The 24,339-nt window shown below is 39.7% G+C and overlaps 2 protein-coding genes and 1 long non-coding RNA gene across 3 annotated transcripts in view; 2 read left to right on the top strand and 1 right to left on the bottom strand.

The window, feature by feature from the left end:
- Window positions 1-5,006, top strand: part of shc3 (SHC (Src homology 2 domain containing) transforming protein 3) — a 16,648-nt gene extending 11,642 nt beyond the window's left edge. The window contains exons 8-12 of the mRNA XM_032539950.1: window positions 6-159; window positions 339-432; window positions 547-738; window positions 1,918-2,243; window positions 2,394-5,006. Coding sequence (XP_032395841.1) covers window positions 6-159; window positions 339-432; window positions 547-738; window positions 1,918-2,243; window positions 2,394-2,522 — 895 coding nt within the window. The 3' untranslated portion in view covers window positions 2,523-5,006. The remainder of the gene's footprint in view (window positions 1-5; window positions 160-338; window positions 433-546; window positions 739-1,917; window positions 2,244-2,393) is intronic.
- Window positions 4,496-8,929, bottom strand: s1pr3b (sphingosine-1-phosphate receptor 3b). Its single transcript, XM_032539964.1, has 2 exons — window positions 8,752-8,929; window positions 4,496-8,258 (listed from the first exon to the last, which is right to left on the bottom strand). The coding sequence occupies exon 2, from the start codon at window positions 8,180-8,182 to the stop codon at window positions 7,037-7,039; it is 1,146 nt and encodes a 381-aa protein (XP_032395855.1). The 5' UTR covers window positions 8,183-8,258; window positions 8,752-8,929; the 3' UTR covers window positions 4,496-7,036.
- LOC116704459 (uncharacterized) overlaps window positions 8,817-24,339 on the top strand; it is a 20,799-nt gene continuing 5,276 nt past the window's right edge. Inside the window, exon 1 of the long non-coding RNA XR_004335682.1 lies at window positions 8,817-9,022. This is a non-coding gene — a long non-coding RNA (uncharacterized LOC116704459). The remainder of the gene's footprint in view (window positions 9,023-24,339) is intronic.

The raw sequence follows: 24,339 nt of genomic DNA, 5'->3' as shown, positions 1-24,339 counted from the left end.
CTCAGGGTATTAACCATGGAGGAGTTACCATGGACAGAGGAAGACGAGGAGTCAGCAGAACATCCTTACTATAACAACATCCCCGGCAAGATGCCACCCCCTGGAGGCTTTATTGACACCAGGCTGACCAATCAGAATGTAGTGCCAGATGGATGCCAGGTACAACTCAATTTATGTGGATTGATCTCAGGATCTTGATTTACTTTTTCCATGTGGACATAATCACAGTAACAAAATTAATGTTGTCTTTTTAAAATTATTATAATCTCTTAACTGATAACGGTGTGTGTGTGTGTGTGTGTGTGTGTGTTTGTGTGTGTGTGTGTGTGTGTCATCAGATGGGCCCAGGTTCAGTAGATCAGACATATTACCAAGGGCGGCACTGTGGAGAAAACTGGGGAGATGAAAGAAAGTCCATATTCATACAACAGGGTAAGAAAGTCCATGCTTGCCCACGTTATAAACACATAGGACATGTTTTAAGTTTGAAGAATTTAATCAATTCAACACTGTGGCTGTATTTGTTTCTCCAAATGTCTACTGTAGGATCTTTTGATATAAACAGTCTGCCCGAGAGTAAAGGTCAGGCACCGAAAACAGGAGAGATGCCTGCTTATGTGAACACTCAGCAGATTGACGCCCAGGTGCTCGCAGCACTCCAGGCCGAGGCGGAAAATGTGACAAAGGGCATGGCGGCTGCAGCCAAAGAGAGCCCACAGAAGGACCTGTTTGACATGAGTAAGTTTTGGCTGGTCTGTGCTGAAGTTTCACTTTCTGTTGGTCATGTGATTTGAATAGTGGACTCATTAAGATATTTTCCCTGCTTTCAGAATAACGTTGTAATGACTTCAGAGTTCTTAATTATAGAGGTTTTCCAGCTTTTTGTTTCTCAGTGACGTCGGCGTGGCATTATAATAACACCATATCAGTATGGACACAATGGAATGTACAGCTTTATTCTTTCCTCCTTTCAGTTTCCACCTTAGCTTTGCTATTATTATACATGAAAGGTCAGTTACATAAAGATGTGTGTAACTATGTATGAGGAATCCATGACACAAATTACATGTGAGCAGTGAACTATAACATTAAAAAGTGAACTGTTCTCCTATGAACTCTGAGTGCAGGTGTTATCCTCCACCTACTGTAGTTCTTTAAAACAGTCACATTTTACTTTGTTCCTTCACTAACCAACTCCAGTGCAGAATAATTTGATCAATCTTTATTTATTTTAGGATTTTTTTTTCCCTAGCCTTTATGGCCTTTAATTGACAGGATAGCTTGAAGACAGGAGAGAGGGGTGGGCGACAAGCAGCAAAGGGCCGCGGGTCGGATTCAAACCCGGGCCACTGCCACAGACTCAGCGTACATGGGGTGCCCACTCTACTGCGTGAGCTAGAGGTCACCCTGAAGAATTTAGTAGAACTACAGTATATGTACTAAGTTATTATATAGTGATGAAAATGTAATTTGCCTTTTAGTGTTGCTTACCCAAATGCATTGTGTGCATCCTTAAGCCAATTTTTTTGAAATGTTTTAAAACTTGCATTGTTTACATCCATGTTTACTTACTAGCAGTTTTGTTCTTCTCTGCTTTTTTTTTCTTCTAGTGCATTTCTGCATTTCTCGCTGTATAACCGCCACCTGTCAATCAGTGGAATATTGTGAAATAGAATAGATTATCCAATTACAATAACACTAATAATATAGATACAATCTTTTACCATTATGAAGACGTTAAGACACTGTTCTTAATTAAGTTAAAGCAATGATGATCTTGTGTTTCTGACAGTGTTTCCGTATTTATACAAACAGTTATATAATATTGACAGCTGTAGGATGTCAAGTTAAACCTTGCACTACAGCTATCATTCCTCTGTTGGTTCATCATGTTGGCACTGCCTTCATCTATACCAGAGCCCTTTGAGGATGCCATTCAGTCGCAGTCCCATCCGCCGACCCAGGGGCAAGCCCAGTCCCAGGTCTCCAGTCTTCAGAAGGCAGCATCCGTGGACAACTCGAGCCCTCTTCTTGTTCGCTCGGTGGCCTTCCGGGCACAGGAGGAGCTGGAGGGCCAGACGTGGTACCATGGCAAAATGAGCCGCCGTGATGCTGAAAAACTGCTGAAAGAAGATGGAGACTTCCTGGTTCGTAAGAGCACTACCAACCCAGGGTCCTACGTATTGACGGGCATGCACAATGGACTTGCCAAACACCTACTGCTGGTGGACCCTGAGGGCACGGTAAGATGGGGTTAAAGGACATGTAGAGTGTGTTTTAAGGGAGATAGAAATGACTGATTTGTGAGTAGGAATGCATTAAGTGGAAGAAAACTCCACTTTTGCTAAAATTAAACTTCAACAGACGTTTAATATATCTTTCTTTTTTCAAAGGTACGGACAAAAGATCATATATTTGACAGCATTAGCCATCTTATTGGCCATCACCGTGACAACAATCTGCCCATTGTGTCAGCTGGAAGTGAACTGTGTCTCTTACAGCCTGTTGGAAGGAAACAGTGATGCTTGCAATGCATGGTGGGAAATGGGAAGCTCTGAACAGTCTCTCCCACCATCCTGAAACTTGAAGATGAAACATAAAGAGAAGATGCTTGAAGGCTCTATGGGCTGGCCGTGTTTTTGGGAAGTTGGCCCACAGTTACATTACTGGAGGCACTGGAAGAAGCAAGATTTGAAAAAAAAAAGATTTATAGAACTGTTATTATTTTGTTCTGATGACTGAAATGCTATATTTTTGAGAAGACATAGGTGCATTTGGAGATAATATCTTGATTTGGTGTTTTAAAAGATAAAAAAGACAATTGTTCTTGTTGTTTAGATGAAGTGCAAATCAACCTCAAAGCGGTGTTAACAAGAGTATTTTAGAATAAAAAACGGAACATTTTTAGTTTTGTCTGTCAAGCACAACCACATTTCTCGTTAAGGAAACATGGCTAAGAGGTCGATGAAACAAAAGCAGTTTGGACAACAAAAGTCTGTTTATAATTATTTAAGATGTCCTTTCATCTCAACTATAGCGTGACAGCTCACTCAATTAGTCACTATATGAAATCTGCTTTTTGCTTTGCAGTAGTCACAAAGTGTTGGGGTGCAAACAGACATCCTTCATAGTGCTGTCAATGGCTTTAAAGATAAACCTTTTATGAAGTATTTTCTCGTGTCACGGCAGTCGCATGACTTAAAAATCAACTGTTCTTGTGGACATTGTTCGTAGACCTTGATACCTCTTTATTTGAAAGAGGTGCTTGTGTATGCTGACACTGTAAAGAGTATTTATGCTTTTCAACCAGTGATTATTTCTGAATCGGTTTTCTCTGAATTCTTTTTTAGGTGTGTAGTCAATGATTAGTTTTGGGGCTTGAGTCATGCAATGGATGTTTTCACATTCTTAATTTAAGCATTTGTTTTGGTTTGAACTTTAAAAAGTTATTGTTATTATTTGAATGACCACAAATAAATAGCACAATCAGAAAGTTTGATCACTTAGATCATCTGTGTCAGTTGTACCAAGACAAATTACCAAGGTTGTAATTTACCTTTTTTACACAAGAGACTGAATTAGACAAACGCACAGTGTGCACTCAATACAGAATGTTTAATATCACATGACCTCCACTTATTGTTCAACAAAAAGAATATATTTATCAATGTGTGGATATATTATGGCAAGACTACTGTAATGCCACTAGATGTCATCACAGAAATACTGGTTTACCCCAGTCGGTCACACTCACCTCAATTCTCTCGTGTTACTGCAGCGAAGGATGCAGGCTGTGTATTGCTTTACGTACTACAGTACAGGGTGGAAACCATTGTTGCTTGACGGGTCAGAGTTCATTTGCATTTTGCAGTCCACTGTACGCAACCATTCCTCCGAGCAGTTTACTACATTTCGTGTTATACAGACTGTTGTTTTTAGAGTGGGAATCAAACACTTGAAATGGTTAATAGAAATAACACACCGCAGTGCTAGCTACATACTTTTAAAATGCTCTCATCTTTATTATTGTCAGTACTCTGATGGATAGCAAATGACTGGGGCATTGTATTTGACATGCACTGTACCACTTCAATTGAACCAAAATCAGCATGTGTTCAATGAGTTTGACAAGACAGATGCAATGTAATATAACGTGCCTGTATTTTGCTGCAAGAGGGAGTGTACAGTACATGCATCTTACAACAACACATATTTGTGCACAATATTGGGATCAAAATGAAAAAAAATATCCACCACCAGATTACTTTTGGTTTAAGCCGACTTGATTCCTTGTGTCCCTAGGAGCAGAAGAACATACTGGCATTTTTGAGATAATGGTGAGAAGAAAATGGCACAAAGAATTTTCTTTTTTTTTTTTTTTTTTAATACAGCAATCCATAAACCTTTATTCCACTTTTTTGTCACACAATTTCATCAAATTTAATATCTTGGGAAAAGGAACAATCCGCTAAATGAAAAAAACAGTAGTCTAATGTAAGGGATTCTTTTAGTCTTTGATTGATTAGTCTTTAATTCTGAAAAGCAAATTTGTAGAATCACCCTTGAAAAATGTGCAAAGGTTTTGAACAAAGCATACACATATAAAGCAGGAACTACATACTTGAATGTCTCCAAGCACGTGATGATTAGCTGTGTGGTATAAAGAAATGATACAACCAAACACGCTGGGACACAGAAAGAACATGGCTTCTTTCCAGATTTCTGTTGATAAAAATGTGCCTTTTATTTGTACAAATGGTATTTTTATTTCTCTTTTCTCTCTTCAAAGTGCAATAGCTGATCTTCAATGGGGCATGCCTGTTCACTAGAGGTTGTGTTTTGCCCTGCTGCGTGTTGCTGCTTGAGACTACTGTTTTCTCTATCTATCTGTCTCTCTCCCTCCCTCCCTCTCTATTATATATTATAAATGTATCATTTCCAGATTCTAAATATAAATCTTCGTCAGAGGGAATCACACAAACTCACTATTTTGGAACAGGCAAAGTAAAAAAAACAAAAAAGGAAATAAAAAGAGTCCAAATGATGTTTACAGATTTAATCTTTTGGTTGTATGGGTTTATCATTATTCTGTACTGTTGGCAATAAAACCGTGAATGTGTAGAATCTCTGTTGTATCTGCTGTATAACCAATAACATATTTCAATGTATGGTAGATGCAGCATTTAGTCAGTGTTCTCACAGTAGTTTCCTATAATATTTTAAAGTATTGGTTCATCCAAATTGTATAATAATATATTTCCTCACATAATTTGCGTTGATATCTTTCCATGCATAGTTTTTGAGAATGGGATTTTATTTTTAGGTGCTGACAGCATTGTAAACAATCCATTTCATTAAGTGTCCTTGTTATTATGGATAATCCATTGAACAAACGGTCAAAGGTTTTAATAGGTATTTCTTTTGTACAAAAAGTAGTCCCCATCAAACCGATTTACAATGAGATCTCGGGCTTATCCACAGTAAAAGGGATGCTGTTTCTGGAGAGAGAAAAAAAATATGTTGCTGTTAAATATTTTAAAATGTCTTTTTTCATCGTGAGCAACAAACAAAAATCCATCAATTGTATTGCGGTGACTGAAGACATCTTAGAGATGGATATCTCTAAGGCTGTAAAATTAAAAACGACATGCACGGTTAGATACTACAACAAATAAGTGAGTCAATAATACACATTGTAAATGAGTGAATCAACCTTTAAGTTATTTTCTCAAAGGAATCAGGAAGACACTGCACATAACAAGGACAGAAATGCCCTCTACTGGAAACATGAGGTTTGTTGTGTCAAAGCTAATATTTTGCATCATAAAAACAGCTGCATGTAATTAAGTATTACTATTTCACATGCCTCTTCCTTCAGTTTACTGACCTCATGCTTCTAAAAATGATTGAGTTGACTTCTGGGAATAATCAGGTGAAACACAGATGCTCACAAAAACTTCCTTTTTGTACTAAAATGAGAGGGTGAAAAGATTCTGAATATGCGGCATATTATTAAAATATCTTGTCAGCACCGAGGATAATGACTACCATTATTAACCAGCAGATGGAGCCCTGGTATCACTTAAAACTACGTATTTTTTTTATTAAACACATCACATCAATTCTTTGTACAGTGATAACAGAAGCAGTCTGTACACAATGCTGCTGATTAAAAGAAAACAGTAGCAGGTTTTTGCTTATCTCATTTACATCACATATGCAATTTTCTAATGCAGTTTTCAATGCAGCAACTGCACAGCATCCTGTAGTATTACTGAGTAAATACAAAATGACAGACTCGGCTGAGAATAATAAATAACTACCATTGCCATTACACTAATCATTGCCTACAATCATTCTTCATTATTTTTGCAGAACTATAATTGCACTTCAATTCATTGCAGGTGGCTTTTCACTTCTTTTTTGGTCACATCTGGTCACATCTGTAACCACGGAGGTAAATGTTTTTCTTTCAAGCGTAAGAGCACCATGTATTAGGACTATTGTCATCGTCCTGCGAAAAACCCTGTACCTCCAAAATATCCAATTTGCATTAGTTAAGAAGAATTGTTTTTATGCTTTGTGACAAAGCCTTTTCTTCTCTCCAGAGAATCCATAATAATGGGTTTTTAGATGGTTTATCTTCTCAACCAATAAAGAGTTCATCCTTCAGTTCAAATGTAAAATGAACAAAGTTGGAGATATGTGGTTGTCGCTGGACAATGGTGAAATATGACCTGTACTTGAAAAAAGAGATGGTACTGATTGTGCCCTTGAGCATATTGGCCTCTAACATTTATCAGTCTAATGCCAAGTGTGGACATTTTGTAATGCTTCCCAATTATGGATGATGCAGATTTATCAATATCAAGCACACAGGAGAAACCCCTTCCTTGAAGTCTAAGAAATCCATCATTCTGAATCAATCACAACTCAAATTCCTTTTTGTCACCAATTCTGACCACTGCACAAGCCCATGGGAATGCACATTAGGACCACCCTCACTGTCCTATTGTACACATCTTGCTCCCTTTGGTTAGTTTGCTCTGTCACTCTCAATGACGGCCTGAGCAGCCCCACCGGCCACCACTGAGACCTCGCCACGGGCCGTGTCCGTCTCCTGCCCCTTTTCCAGCTCCGCCTGTCTGGAGCTCTGCTGGTTCTGGTTTGGGTTGTTCTGGCTGCTCCACGACTTGCTCCTGCTGCGGCTGGGCTCCAGAGACTGCCTGTTCCCACTGCCATTCACAGAAGCCTTCCCCCTGAAGCAAACACCACACACCAGACTCAGAAAGGCCCGTCTCATCTCGCGGCTGGCCAGAGTGTAAATGATCGGGTTCATGGCTGAGTTGAGCACAGCCAGGCCAATGAACCAGTCAGCCTGGTAGAGGATAGGGCAGCGCTGCTCACATGCCACATCCACCAGGAGCAGGATAAAGATTGGTGTCCAGCAGGCGATGAAGACCCCAACTACAATGATGACAGTGCGCAGCAGGGACATCGCATGCTCAGAGTTTCTGTTCTTGCTTACCTTTTGGCTGCTGGACTTAACCAGTATGTATATGCGGGCATAAAGGATTGACATGGCTATGAGCAAAACCATGAAAACTGTGATACAGAAAGCTACATATTTCTTGGTGTAGAGAGGGAGGACTGTGGAGCAATCAGGGAGGTTGTCTAGGCAGTTCCAGCCAAGAATAGGCAAAGCTCCAAGAGATATAGCAATCAGCCAGCAGGTCCCTATGAGCAGAAACACTCTGTAGTTCTTATTGGCATCATAAGGCCTCATTTTGATCATAGTCAGGTGTCGCTCGATAGCAATAGCCAGGAGACTGAAAATGGAGGCGCCAAGTGCTACAAACATACTTCCCTCTCTGACAAACCAGAGAGCAGGTGAGAGCTGCAGGGTCTTCTCTCCTGACAGGAGCAGGTTGACCAGGTAAGCGACTCCGGCCAGCATGTCGCACAGCGCCAGGTTGCCGATGAAGAAGTACATGCGGTTGTGGAACCTTTGGTTTCTCCATATGGCCACCAGCACGGTGAGGTTCTCCAGGACGATGAAGCTGCATATGATAAGGAACACAATGGTTTTGGTGTCCACTGTGCCGGGGCTTGTGCCAACTCTGGGCCGCCGGTCCAGCTTGCCTGTGTAGTTGTAGTGGAGGTATATCTGAGGGTTGATCATCTTCAAAGCACCGGCAGCTGACACTGGATGTCAGAAGTGAGCAAAGAGTCCAGTGTCAGCAGATCCACGTGTTCAACTGCAGTGGAAGATGTGAGGAACGTGAGTAGGCTATTATTACAGAAAGCAGCCAATTTATAGTTCAAAACATTGTATTTATGCAGCAATACAGCAATTACTGGTTTTATCTGATGTATTTTAACTGAATAATCTAGATTTCTTTATTCCTTTGGTAACAAATGGTCTTTTTTCTAATAGCAAATACCTGCAGAAAACGTTTAGAAACAAGCATACAGTCTATACACCCTAAATTCGCAAAGTGCTGTTTGTTTGTTTACATAGGAATCTTGGACCATTGCCCAAACTACCAGGGGCTTATTAAAAAAATGCAAATTAATCTTTACTTAGGCTTTTTAGACATTAAATCAGCTATATTTGTAATCACAATCATGTACTATTGACCTAATCGATTTCACATCACAGTAAATAGCCTATATGTAGCTTAATTAGCTTGTTTGTGCCGATTCAGGCAGTTTAGTTTACCAAAATGACAGTCCTATAACACAACTTACCGTGGGATGCTCGCAGTCAGGATTAAGTTGGAAGTGAAACGCACACTGAAACACATACATTTCATTGCTGAGTAGTCGATTCCCAGATTTAATGTCGAACTTTAACTCGGCTCAGCGGAAGAGAGCAGCTCCTCATCTTTAACTGAGCTCTAAAGTCTACACACTGGAGTTGTCGACGGTTGGCTGGAAGTCACACCCCCCACCTCCCCCCTCCGTCCCCCGGGGCTGGAGGTCAGTCCAATTCATGAAGCAAATCAAAGCAAGCCAGGAGGTATGTGGAAACTCATAATGTTTTTGAGAAATGTTGCAATAACATTGTCCAAGACATCTTACAAAATGATATTATAATTTAACAATTTTAAGAGCTAGCTAGCTAGCTAACTAGCTTAAATTAATTCAAGCTAACGTTGGCTAACTTACTTTAAATTACTTTAGCCCGCTAGCTATCTGGCTGGATAGAGATAACGTTCATGGAATCATAGCTATATGGACATATTTCTATATAATAGGATAGAAAGAATAAACAGACAGATACAGTAATTAGAGTAGCCTACTTTATTGATAAACGCATTTCTAATTAAAAACCAAATGAGGTTGAAAGAAAAAAATACATTACAATTCTATAAAAAATATAAATAAAAACTTAAAGGTGCAATATTTAATACTGACAGCTAGTGTTTAAAATACAGTAGTTACTGCAGTACAAAATCTAATATAAAATATAACATAAAATGCCCGTCCCTTGTAGCTGTGAGAAATTAACCTGCAGCTAATGCTTTCCTGTTTAGGAGGAAATTAACCAATTTAGCGTCCTTTTGGGCTCTTGGCTGTCTCCTTCTTTCAAATATATCTCCAATATTTACCCGGGGTTTGATACGTCCCTGGTCACGCAACTGTGAGGAACATGCTGTTTTTTTTAGGCCGGGTAGAATCCATCTCCGTTGATCTTGTTTCTTTGTTCGCTGCTTTCATGGCTGTACTAACATTAAAATCTGTAGCATGCTGGCTTTGCATTTTTTACAGGTATATCTGGAAATCCGGCCTTGCTATCAAACTGGGCAGTTAATAACGACACACAGGCCAAAATACAAACAGAAATTCCGTCACGGAACGGAAATTTCAAAAGGAGAAAATACTGGCATTAGCATTGTTGTCAGTAAAGATAGTATTTTAACTCAGCATGTTTCCTTAATATCTAATAAAGCATTGGGGTAATTTTTGGATTTATTACATATTGGATAAAAATATAAAATTAAATTGTATAGAGACTTACTGTAACTAAAACTAGGAGCATAATCTTTTAATTTAAACTAAGTGCACAGTAAGTTTATGTGCAAAGATAAAGTACATTTCAACAATCCAACAAAAGCCTTGTCTCTAGATTTTGTTACACATCATAAACATAGCTAACCTTGACAAAAGCCTATACTCTGTAGAATAGTTGCTGATTTTCCCTGCTGTGTTAAAAAAAGAGAAAGAACAGTAATGCTGTTAGAGTTTAAGTTAGGATTGCTGCATCCCATCCTTTGTTCTGGTCCTTCTGTCATGACCTCATATCCAGGAAGGATGGGCAGGGCTGGCAGCAAGGAGAGGGACTCAGAGAGTCTGGGAGGCAGAAAGACAGATGATGACTCTTTTAAATAGATGTGACGGAGTGGAATCAACACTGCACAGATTTTTAGGACTTTCCAGACTAAACTAAACATAAAATGACCAAAAGGTGACTAAAACAATAAACTTGATTTTCTTGATTGCACCAAGATGAATTGGGTACTGAGCATTGTACACTGGGTTTGTGACTATGACTCAAATGCTAAGAATCTTATTGCTTCACTTGGTGCCACACATTTAGCTGCTTGCAGTTTCCCCTAAACTAAGCACATATTGTACTGTCTCACAGACCAAACCATTAAATATCAGATCTCATCCAGTGTCTGTGGTTATTAACCCAGAGGAATGTTTGTGTGGTTGAATAAACAGCTGTGGTCTGGCATTAGGCCATTAGCATTGTTACAGTCACAATTCTCAGTCATTTCCTGCAGGTCACACTGTGCCAGCAGCAATGGGAAAATCTCAGGGAAAAAGCCAAATAGTCACTCTGGACCCGCAGCAAATCTGGTACCAATCACAGAGTGGGTCTACGTAAAGGCAGCTGGATTAACAGACCGGGAACATGGTTGGAAAAACCTTGGGTTTTTCAGCAAACTACAGTGATGTGGAGCATGCATCTGCATTTACGTGAACTTTGAGCCAAATATGAAACCATCAGCAAGGACAAACCCATAATATGTGGTTAGAATGAGTCTATGTCTATGTGTATTCATAGACTACTGAAGAAGAGCGTGGGTGGAGGGTTTTTCACTTCTGTAGGACCACCTTCACTACTTTATAAGCGACTACTTCTTTGGTTTAAGTGAAGCTAAATTCTCTTGTCGTCTTTGTCAGCAGGACAGTAATTAAAGCTGTCTGTACCGTAGCTGCCATTAGGAGCTGAACGTCTCCCCTAAATAATCAATGCACCATATGTGTTATTTCCTGCAATTATAATGCTATATTATTTAACTATAAACCTACAAGCTGCAACCCCTTATTTGAAAGTAGGCTGCTGTACAATAAAGCCTTCCTTCCCTCAGAGTAGTTGGCCTCACAGCTGGTAAAACCATTCCTCAGGGAAAGTTTCCACTGTTCAGCTACAGCCTGCCCTGGACCTTACGATATACAGTTTGTGTGACATTGTCAGTGGTTGGAAGAAGTATTCATTTCTTAGTCTGCAAAGTAACCAACATGTACAGCTGTCAAGTAAATGCAGTAAAAAGTACAATATTTGCCTCAAATACTCAATTAAAGTACCTGAAAGTACAGAACTTAAGTAACTGTACTTAGTTACTTTCCATTGCTGGACATTGTTTGATTTCGGCTAAAATGAAATAGAATATGATGTTTGACATGGAAATATATCTTTGTACAGGATCTTGCTGTCTGAAGATATAATCATAAGTGTAAAGCATGTAACTAGCTTCCATTGAATCAGGAGATGAGCACATCCATTTATTATTAATAATAATGCAATATAAAAGCAGTGAGCACTTGCACATGCCTACATGTATACAGTATTCTGAGAACATTCATAATTGATTAAAATGCAGTGTATGTGACTGGTAGCATAATAGCTTCTCATTTAAAGAAGAGATCTAATGGTTAAATGAGAATGGCCGGATGGAATAAAGATGAGGACCCTGTGCTTTAGTACTATAAGCACATTACAAAATCTATTTGGCCGGCATCACTGTAGCCATTACTTTGCCAGAGTCTGCCTTGTTCAAGCTCTCAACCCTTCATTAGAGTGCAAGAGCTGGGGTCAAAGCCGTGGGCAGTGGGCACATCCATGTGCAATTACATGAAAACCCTCCCTTTAATTTCACCCTCGCCATTTTGAGGCAAAAACACACCCCGTGAGTCTGGGCAACAAATCTGAGACGGACAGTCCCCTCCTGCCCTGTGGCTTTGTGGCAGCAGTATTTCTAGGCATGACGGTCTCTTGCATGCAACTTAACAGAAAGAGGCCTGAACAGAAATAGGTCTTTAGTTCTGTCCCTTCCCTTTACTGCAGAGATATTTAGCACTCTTACCTTTAGTTCTTTCGCTACTAAGTGCATAGCTTTAAATTTTCCATTTCATTTGTTTCCAGCTGAGAGGTTAACTGGATGGTGTTATTTCAGTTACGCCAATGGGTCTGACTTCAATAATACTACAGTGGCTCCTCAACAGACTATCTAGTGTCAAACTGTCTGACATTACCGTACGATCATAAATTTAATGGACGGAAATCACTAAACACTGGACCTGGAAAAAACCCAGAAGCCACAGTTTTTCTGAGTAGACTCATTTTGAAGCTTCCGTGATAATTGCATGGTTCTCAGCCCAAGGTGACTGCCTGCTCTGCTGAGTTTAAGCCTTTTAAAAAACAAATTTAGGGTTTCTAGGTTTTTGGCATGAGATTTTTCTTTCTGTTTTGTAATAATGCACCTATAGGGTGGTTGGGCTACCCCACTGACAACTGTCTGATGAGGAAGCTTTATGTGTATGTTGTGCCACTGCTTTCATGGTTCTTGGGAACTAATCGGTACATCTTACAGTTGTAGTTGAACCAAAAGTAAAATTTCATTGGTCCCTTCAATGTCTGATGGATTTTGAGACTTTTCTCATCAGTGCTTCCTGTTGTAATAACAGTTCCTGTTTTTTATTCTGAGAATGTCTTGAACTTATGTTGAGATGTTTGTTGACCCTGATAAGTTGTCAGTCAGACTAATATACTACTTCTGCATTAGGTTGCAATCAAAACCGTTTCCTTTTTGTTGAGTGCAATTGCATGGGCCTTCCAGACAGTTAATGTGAGTGTGCAGTAATAGTCCATTTACCACCAGGTCTGGCTTTTCTCTCTGAGCCCCATTAGGTCTGTAGTACTCAGACCTTGTTGTATTGATGTACAGTCCAGCAGTCATTGTTATTGCCTGACCTACCGCTGAATGGATGGCTATTAGGTCATTAGGTTAGAGAGGAGTCTGGAGTCTGCAGCAGAGGGCATAGTTAATACTGGAGGACTCCAAATATCACTGTCTTACATGCATTATATTCATTGATCTTTCATTCAGTTGCTTTTCCCCACAACTCATCTTGTCTTTTGCCTTATTACTTTAATTAAACCAAACATAATCCAATATATAATACACATAAATGAATAAATGAGAATCATTTCAAAGTACTGTAAAGGGAAATTCTGTTTGTTTAGGTTATATTTTCAAAGTTTTGGCTAGGCCTGCACGATAAATCGTTATAAAATCACAATCTTGATTCACCCCTGTTCTCGATGTAATTTTTAAATCACTTTGATTTTTATTCATTACATTTTTCTAATGAATTTGATTCTTATTTAGTTTCACGAGCCGACTGCATCGGACACAATACTATTTACTTCTGTGAGTTTTAAACACAGACTGTAAAAAATAGCTTTTGAAGTGCTCCCAAGCGCTGCAATGCTCGTCCTTCTCTTCATTGAATCCTCTTTCACTAGCATGGACCACGCCACAACAATGTGTTAGTTAAAGATTTAATGAACATTATGAATGTGCAGATGAACATTATGAATGTGCAGATAAATAAATTGATGTGGCTGTCGTCTGATGGCTGGTCTGGGAAGATGTATGATGACCGGGTGGAGGAGACTCAGAGTGGGGGTTCCGTCTCAGAAGCAGTTTTCGCCTGAATAGTTTACGGACCCCCAGACTGTACCTAGATGAGATATGAGAGAGGTGTGCAACAGGAAGGGACGAGGGGGACAATGGATGGATGAAGGAGAGGGAAAGGGAGGGTGGGTCAAGCAATCAGAGACACGAGCCTGGCTGTGCAGCATGGTATATGTAGGTTTGTGTGGGGATTAGAGGTGTGGTTTAGGTGTGGCCCTGCTCCCGAACCTAAGTTAACAAATTAACTTCACATGTTAACAGGCTTGTGGTGATGTGCAATGTGCTATAGGTGCCAACAAAATTTGGTTTTGTTTTGGCATGGTTTATGGTTGCAATCAACATTGCACCTTGTAAGTAAAGAATCGTGGCAGTGATGTGATATTAATTCTAACCTAAAAAATCGTGATTCATTTCCCCCCCCAAATTGTGCAGGCCTTGTTTTAGCAATAATTCAAGCGGATCCACTTCAGTTTCATCATCTAAATTTGTGGCAGTAGGTGGCAAACCTACACTTGCACTCCTCTGCAGTCCTTGCTGATGCATAAAAAAACTCAACCCACTAATTTAACCCACTAAAAAGCTCTGTAGGTGTCATCACCACACTGGAACCGCAGGACTAGCTTCAGTTAACATAAACAAATATTTAAACTAAGATACAAGGGTGGACGTTTAAACAATTAAACCTTTTTGTCTAACAAAAGCTTTTAAATCATTAACTATTTATGAAACCTACCGAAACCGATATCTCAAGAGTTCAGCTCGTACTTTGCAGGTAAGCAAACACTGAGGTGCTAAGCTACATAGAATAGTTTACTTGGGTTAACGTGCGTTACAAATCAATGTTTCTGTCATCACTGCTATTCATTTTTTTAAATTTCCTTAGTGTTATAACCATAAGAGCATATTAAAAACCATAAATGTCTAAAATATACCAACAAAAGCCTAATTTAACACATTCATGTTGCTTATCTGCACATGTCAGACATAATTAGTTTTATATAATAAGATCATCTAAAGTAGATGTTCTGTTAGATCAATGTTCTTTTTTAGCATGATTCAGGCTGACTTCTCAAGAGAGATAAGCAATCTTTGTCATCGGTTTGCTTCCTGTTTGCTTTCTTCCGGATGAATCAATAAAACTGCTCTTCAGCCAGCGAGGAAATTACTACAGTAAGATGCATAGTAAGTGTACAGAAAACCATTATAGCTGGCCTGATTAAATGTAGGCGTGCATTAGGCTAAAGCCCTACAGGTGATGACTGCACGTGCCAGATGCAAGCTTGCCTCAAATATCTACAGACGTTAAAGCAGTTGAGCTGAACATTTAGTTAGCTCTGTCATTGCTGCTGACATAAAAAACCTTTACAAACAAGAGAGACACACTAAGGTCAGGTGATGGGGTTTCTCTAGCCACATTTGCTGCAACTGATGCAGGATTAACTGAAGACGTGACAGTACTGACCACAAGATATTGGTTACATATGGCAAGAACTGCTTTGTAAAATAATTTGTAATTTTTGTAAAGTAATCTGTGACACAATGACTCTGAAAAATGTGCTAATCCACATAACACAATTTCTTTTGTTTATCTCTTCAAACTGTTTATCAACTGTTATATTATTTTATTATATTAAATACTTTATTTATGGAGTTTACACATCACCCAGCTTTTAGTGAAAAAACTGATTAAAAAAACAAATAACAGTTTATTTACAGAATTCTGGCAACTATTCTTTAAAACAATATCAGATATTAGGCATAACCTTAACTCCAACCCCACATATCGCTGACCTCTAAACCACAAACATTCAAAATAACATTATTGCCTTCGCCTCTCTTATTGCTCGCAAGAGAATTCTGTTATTGTGAAAGGGTCCTCAACCACCATCAATCAAAGTCTGGCTACACAACATTTTAGGTCTTCTGAAACTGGAGAAGATCAAATTTTCACTTAGAGGGTCATCTGACGGGTTCTATAATCAGTGGAGACCACTACTTAACTATCTAGATAGGCTACCGGCTCGGGAAATCTCTTTGTAAAGTCCCACTATATGATTATGTATTCACTATCCCCTCTGTTCCGGTCCGCCAGCGGCAGGTAGCCCCCCCCCCCCATGATCTGTTCACCCTGAGACACTTCAACATAACAGATTACAAATAACTTGCTTTGATGACTAAGGAGTAAGCAGCCATTGATACTTACTTTGTAGATTTAATGATCAGCACTAGCACCTTACATTGTTTTTTTTGGTATTATTTCACATATATGTCATTTTATTTACTTATTCAAAATATACTTTAAACTTATGAGAGGACCATGGGTCTAGGGAGGGTGTTGTTGTTCATTTAAGTTTATAAAAAAAGAAAAGACATTGTATTCCTGTATCCACTTTGTCTGTGTTTTGCACTTGATAAATGAAAGTTATAAAAAAAAACAAATAACAGTTTAGACCTATGCTTTAGTGATTGAGAAAAATATGTTTAGCTTGTGTGAACTTAAATAATGTGTAAAAAAATGTTTAAAGTGGCTATGTTTCACAAACTGTGTGGGCCTTTTGTCCTCACCCTCTCCCTACAACAACACTGCCCCCAGGCCAGAGCCAAGGGCAAGGCAAGGAGAAGTCAGGACTCACAACACTGCAACACTGGACCATGACACATGCTCTCCTTGAGGTCATGGAAGGCTTCCACACATTCTGCAGTCCAGACCACCCTGTTGGGACTGGTCTTACGAGTGAGGGCCGACAGGGGAACAGCCCGACTGGAGAAGTCTGGGATAAAGCGCTGGTACCAACCGAACAACCCCAGGAAAGATCTCACCCCCTTCTTGGTTGAGGGTGGCTGGGAACGGCGGATAGCATAGTGGACCTGAGGACGGATCGTGCCACCTCCCAGGACATATCCCAGGTAGCACACTTCAGACCGGGCAAGCTGGCATTTGCTGGCGTTCACCACCAACGCGATGATGATGTTAGGGCAAGGAGAAGCACCAATTTTAGTAACAGCATTCTTAGAGAAGCTTGTGCCAGAGGCTCAAAGGGGGGCTTCCCCAGAGCCCAGAGCACCACAGCGTCCCATCATTTGCCATAGTCGTTGCTGCTTGCTGAGTGGCTCTGGAGGCGGATTGGACCAGGTGGGGGCCGCTCTCATGGTCCTCGTGCCTCGTGCAGCCTGCTGGCCGTGTGGTGCCAGCTGTCGCTGCGGAGGGGGACCGGGTGGGGGCCCGGAAGCCAAATCTCGGGAAGACAAAGCTGCAGCAGGTGCTGTGGGGCACTTCCTTTTGTGGTGGTTGTTGTTGTGACTGTGTTGTTGTGGAGAAGCCGCCTTCCAAGAGCTGAGCCTCCTCAGCCGCTCCGCGTCCTCAGCCTCTTGGTGGAGATGAGACGTGGCGGTCTGTAGGCGGGGCCCAAATAACCCATCGGGAGCTATGGGGCCAGAAGCTTGCGTCTAACTTCCGTGGGCAGCATAGACATGTGGAGCCTGATGGCCCAAAGTCTGCCAAGCCATGACCCTGGACAGCGGCACCATGGATGCCGTGGTCAGGGTGAAGATGGCGGTCATGGCCTTGCCAATCTCCATGGCCTGCTTCGAGGGAAGGGCACCGGGGGTAGTGGCCATGGCGGAGACGGCCGAGGCCAGTAAGGCTATGTTGTTTTGCCCCTGGGCAGCACACTGGTGGGCCCGGTCAGTGACTTGGGCACACACTTTTGGAAGTCCTTTTTCAGCCACCGGAAGCCCACAAGTCGTGGGCTTCCGGTGGCTGAAAAAGGTAGCTTTTGGAAGTAGAATGGACGCCAGGCTCCCCTCCGCGGGGGGGGGCCGAGGGAAAACCCGCGTCCGTGTTGCCTTGAACCCGAGTAAACGGGATGAGCGAGAGAAGGGAGCCTTCAGTTTCCCAGGCTGGGAGAAAGCCCTTACCTTGTAAATAGGTAATGTTTCTGAAGTATGGTAAGGTTTTAAACAGAATTACGGATTGATGAATGTAGCAAGTAAATCATTGTAGTTTTGGATGTTAAAACATGCGCACAAGAAAGCAACGGGATTACTGTGGTTGAAATGGAGAATGGCTAGGTTAATTGATGATTTTAAACATTGTAAAAAATTAACAAAACATGCAAACACGTTAAACATATCCGTGCATATAACATATACTATAGTCTCAGTCTTTGGGTGGTATAGTTAGCGCATCGCTACTGTGACGGCCAACATGCGCCCCGTCACAAGCACATTTTATGAAACCCAAGGACGCTTTACACAAGTACAGGGGGACAAAATGATATATAAATAGTAGGCCAACACAAACACTAACTAAAAGGAATGACACATCCGCACTAAATGGAATGGGGACTTAATTTATTCAAGGCTACTGGCATACAACCACATCACGCAAGTTATTTTATGAATGAAATTGATATATCCTTGAGGGCCAATTTGGGGATGTTTTTGAATAATTTACAATTTCATAATTGTCTCCATCTGTTGAAAGCCCGACCGAGTGTGACTCAGATTTCGCCGTTGTCTTTCCCTTTCCCTTTTAGCTTTTAGTTGTTCTTTGTTTAATTTCCTTCTTTTCTGTGATGGCCCTTCCCCAGTATCAGCCATAACTACAACTGATAACTTCTAAAATTACAATAAAATACAATTAGGCCTTCATAAAAAAATCACCTGCTACCCTGTCTGCATACAATACCACAGGCTTTTCTGGTGTTACCATCAGACCCATCAGAATGTGTGCTCAGTAGTGCCGTCTACCTGCTGAAAATAATTTTGTGAAAAATCAGACCCGAGCAAAAGCATTAATAAAAACTATAGAAAATAGCTAATAGTTTTTTCACTGTAAGTCTTGTTTCCTGTTCAGGTCATTTATGTTCATCAGATGAAACATTACAGTTTCAGAAATTGGTAAAAGTCACATAAAGTCACTGTAAATCACAGCACACTCTTTCATCTGACAATCTAGTTTTTCCCTGAGGTCCTCAGTTTCAAACCACTAAGTGGTTTGTGAATGTGTGTTTCTAGCAAGAGGTGGATCACAAGGAGGATCAAATTGTCCAGTTGTATTATTTGAAAATCCAGTTCTAGCCAGGCGATAACATTCGGCCTAGTTCCCTGAAAGAGAACAATACCTCATACAGAATTGTCAGTTATTGTGGCTCCATCACATCATTGTTAAAAATAGATATGAATAAACCAGAAAAGCCGACATTCTCCTCTCCTGGAGACATTCACGTTAGTGTGACGTTTCTTTGTAAATGTGTTGTAACATGTGCTGAGGGCTTTGTCATGATTTAGACACACATAGAACAAGGACCTGACCTTACAGGTGAAAAAGATTTGCATAGTAAAACCATCCAGCCGTGTATCCCTTTTCCCAAACTGTATACTTACTTCATTGAGAGCACATGACTGTTGCCTTCCTGTAGGATTGTCACGGGTTCAGTTCCGACCTGCAGCACTATGCCTAGCAATGTTTTCAACAATTGCTAAATATGTGAAAACTGACTTAAAGCTTACTACAAAGTTGCTGTCCGCCCTTGTCTACCTAGGACAACCGTATTGAATACTCTACCAATTGAAACTAACCCTAGGAATAGCCATTCATTTCTCTAAAAAAACACTGTACACCACCTCATTTTAGGTGCATTTATGTATTTATTTGCCAGTTTCAAAAAAGAATGAGTGAGTGTGTGTTTGAACCACCTGCGTAGGCAGTGAACACTTCAGTGTGTCCTTAAGGGCAAATAAATTCTTCAAATAATGATAACACTGTGATGATTTCTTTGATCAACATTGAAAGATTTGGAGCGCTCAGTAAATTTAGAGCCACTAACGTGGATGTCAGTAAGCTTTGTAACTGTGTCATGCATATTGTTCCTTGTATTTGACATCTTGTCGCAGACAAACTGTTGCTTTTCCAAGGTCCTTTGTTTTGTATGTGTTTCCTCGTCAGCGCCTCCGAAACCCCACAGAGAACATCAGACCGTGTTACCATCAACAGTCCCTCTGGTCTAACTTGTAGCTGCATTGTGTAGCTGCATTGTCGCACAGCTTCCTCAGAGGATGTCCTATTAGAAAAACTTTGTGTGTGCAAGTATAACAGCAACGAAGGCTGTGTGTACCAACATGGACCTCAGAGGACCATCAAGGTGGTGACAGTCGAAAAACAGAAAGAGGAACACAGACAGGACTGCAGGTTAATGGGTCAGGAAGTCACACCTCAGGAGGGTTGGGATTCAGGAAGTCATGTACACACACACACACACACACACACACTTTGTCTTGTGGGTGTAGATTTTCCACAGTTAAGTGTCTTGTCCTTGACTCACACACAGGTTAACAAGACGTCCCCCAAACCACACTGATATAGGTCATAGTTTTAAATATATTAACTGTGTACTAGTCAGATGCTATTTCACTACTACTTGGACGCACGACGCAGAACATGACCTCTGTTTGTCCCTTTTGTTTTGTAAAGTAAAAAAACTCCAGTCTCCTGGATGACAGTCCTGCGTTTTTTTAGCACATCCACAACCCCAACCTGCCTCCTCTTTATGCATAATTTCAAATCACAGGTGTAACTAATAGAATAATAATAAAGTTGCAGGGGTTTACAGTAATACAGTATATTTCTGGCTATGGTAACTTAACCTTATTGTATTAAAGGTAACTTGTGGTGTTTTTGTAGTACCACAAGTCTAGTAGAGCTTTTAACCCTTGTGTTGTCTTCCCGTCAAAATTGAAAATTTGATTTGACACTTTTGTTGATGCTTTTTATCGATGTCTTTTAATTTTTTTTAATGTTTTTAACACTTTTGATGCTTTTTTGAATGTTTGTCACTTTTTTTGACATTTTCAACACTACGTAACACTAACTTCTTAACTTTAGTTTTACAGTTATTTTTGGAATTTATGGTCAATAAACCTAATTTATAGGAACCTAATGTTTGAGTTAGAAAAGCAGAAATTAGGAATTATTCAGACTAAAATTAAAGGAACACCCGACGTCCTGGGTAGTTCAAAAGAACATTGATATAGGAAAACGGGTCAATATGACCCGAGGACAACATGAAGGTTTGGCAGTTTATTTAGTCCCCATTAGGTTTGTCTCGTGCACGAGGATACCTGATCTACAGGTGGTGGTAACACACCAAATAACACAGTAATCCGCCAACAAAGGTATTAAAGAAGAAGACTGCACACGGGTGCAAACAGGAAGATTTAAAATTAAAAAAAATAAATAATCGGCTTTGCAAATGTTTTATGAGGAAGAAAATACGTTCAACAAAAAGATACACAGTGCATTTGGGTAAGCAACATCAATGTCAACACAACGTTTGTTTATAAAAAAAAACACAAGGTGCCATTAATCTAATGAAAGCTAACTCACATTTGACTGTATACACACATATTTTCAATCCTATGGTTTGACAGAAACGTACAATAGAGGCATAAGTGTCCTTAAAGTAACATAAGAGAATTAAGTCAGCCTTTTCCAAAATATCTACTGAGCATTACCTGCACACCTGAACTACAAATATTCGATATTTTAAATTAGTAAAAATGATTTAGCCTACTGTCTGTAGTTTATAAAGCAGTTACAGGACTGATGTGTTTGTTTGTACAAGGTTAAGGAACGGACACTAAAACCAAATTGCGTAAAAGTAATTTTGAATATGTTGGCTGACAGCCTAACAAGTAAATGTAAATATAAATGGACTGTAGTCTTAACGACTACTCAAAGCACTTTTACATAGTACAGGAACCATTCACCATTCCCACGCTGTGGCCACCTGCTCATCAGATAAACACTCACGCACATTTACACTCCGATGGCGCAGCATCGGGGACAACTTGGAGTTCAGTGTTTTGCCCAAGGACACTTCAACATGGGACTGCAGGGCCAGGGATCAAACTGCCTACCTTCCGATTGGCAAGCGACCCCTCAACCACTGAGCCCCAGAATCAAATTTGATTTTGATGTTAATTCATTTTAAAAATACTAGGACTTTCCTTTTAAGTTATTGCTTCCTGTGGCATTACATGGGTCACCACTCACTCCATTACTGTACGTGCACAAATTTATCACAGCAACCATTCATCACACCAAGAAATCCTGCGCAAAGAAATAACTGAAACCATCAGGAGGCCATCGCCGCTCCACATAAAGGGATGTGCTGTATGAGTCCTATAAAAAAAAGCTTCCACCACAGTCTCTTTGTTATTTAAATAATTATCTTTCTATTATTTCCGCAGAATTTTCAAATAAGAAAGCAACACATCTTCCACCTCAAAACATATTTTTGTGACTTATTTTGATTCTACTTATGAATTCATTAATTTAAAAATGACTTCCAAGTTGTCAGGGTCTAAAGTCAAATTCATTCTTGTCTTTCTGTCAGAGTCAAACTTATTAATAAAGTATAATAAAAATTAAGTCTTTGGCGCCCTCCAGAGGGATGTTTGAAACTGTCAGTGAGACTTGATCCCTTTAATGAGCCACTGGCTGGAACATCTTTTAAAATGGTAAAAAGTCAGTAGTAGGAGTTCTTCATGTGCTTTTAATCGTACGTTCAGAAATGTGTTTGTGTCTCTTCAACATCAATCTAAGGCATTTAAACTATTTATAAAATGCCACACTGTATATTCAGATGAAACACATAATGTTAGATATTCTTTTATTATTAGGACATGTAAACAGGGTCAGTTACAGTACCACTTATCTCCACTAGAGGTCTGTGTGACTGTGTGAAATTAACACTTCAAATCACGAAAACGAGTTAACTGTTGGGACAAAAAAGCTCTTCAACTTGCTTTATGGTATTTCATGCACTTTGCAGAGAAGTACACTCTTAGTCAATCATGATAATGTGATAATAATAATAATAAAATTGTTAAAAAAAAGGAAACATAAAAAATAGAGTAATAATATGCAATTTATCAATATTGGTTTCCCCTAAAAGACTAATGCTCACCTTGTAACAGTGACTTTTGTAACATATTGCTTTTGACCTATACTGACACCGAAAGAGTGGATAATTATTCGTATTTTACTATTTGTGATTCTGTGTCACATTTAGCCGCCATTACATCTTCCCGTTTGTCCATCTGTCCATCCCTCAGACCTCTTACCCACAGTCTCCGTGTGTTAATAATCATTATGAATGACACTTTTTTTCATATGTACTATTTATGGCACAAATCCAGAGTTGACCTCAGCAGGGATGTCAGCTGTTGTGCGACCTAACATTACAGTAAATAATACCTACCTATTAGTCTCCAGCTGAGGAGCTGGCGCCTTCTGTGGTCTTATTTGTGTGGGTGTGAATAATATACAGCATGGTGGCAAGTAGTGTACCCAGTTTAACAAGGCTTATACACTTGAAGCTAATTTTACTCATCTTTTTATTGTTGCATGGACATTTCATTTCTTGTATAACTTAGGAAGCCAATAAGATCCCACCATTGACATTGTTAAGAAACTAAATATGTTTATTTAATTTGCAAATATTAATCATTCATGTGTGTGCCATCGGTCCATGCTACATGTATATAATTCTCCACATAATATTAAATGAATAAATATGTATTAGTGAAGCTCAGATTGATGTGAGCCACGACAAAATACGTCCCAGGAAATAAATTCTTACCTACCAGTTAATTTACCACTAAACCATTGTGGAGAAGAAATAGTAATAGTTTTTTGCAAATTGCAAAAGTTTAAGAAAAAATATACACACCAAAAAATCACTGTTAAATTTTAAAATCATTTGGTCACCTATCAGAATCAAGTCAGTGTTTTTTTTTTTCCCCAGTGTGTATTCAGCCAAACTAAAATATGTTGCAAACTGTTATAATCTGTTAAAATATATGTTAACTAGCTGGACCCTCCCTGACAATGTATTCCGCCTAACCCCCGCAGCCCCTCCACACATACATTATAGGAGATGTTTGAATTTCTTTAAACCAATCACAATTGTCCTGGGTGGCGATAATTCCAGACGCAGTGAACATGCTTCTGCAAAAACAATTTAACAAACCACAGAAAACAATAAATGAGTTAAAGTTAGCTGCATGTAAGTCACGCGCCGGATCAGGCGTCATCTTGAAAATGTACTTCAGTAGATCCAGGCTACCTTGCTCTTAACCCTAACCCTCGTAACTATATCCAACCTCAACCCCCTCAAAACAACATTTTCAACTCAAGCAATGCTTTAAAGAAGTGAAGACAAAATGTCCTCACTTTGGAAAACCTTCATCACTATCAACTTCTAAATCTCAAATTGGTCCTCACTAAAATAGAACAAAACATAGGCTTCATACACAAAGACATGCATGCACGCACACA

Source organism: Etheostoma spectabile, chromosome 16 (assembly GCF_008692095.1).
Source record: "Etheostoma spectabile isolate EspeVRDwgs_2016 chromosome 16, UIUC_Espe_1.0, whole genome shotgun sequence".
Lineage (NCBI taxonomy): Eukaryota > Metazoa > Chordata > Actinopteri > Perciformes > Percidae > Etheostoma > Etheostoma spectabile.
The sequence above is the reverse complement of the archived record's forward strand: the minus strand, read 5'-3'. Positions and strand labels throughout refer to the sequence as shown.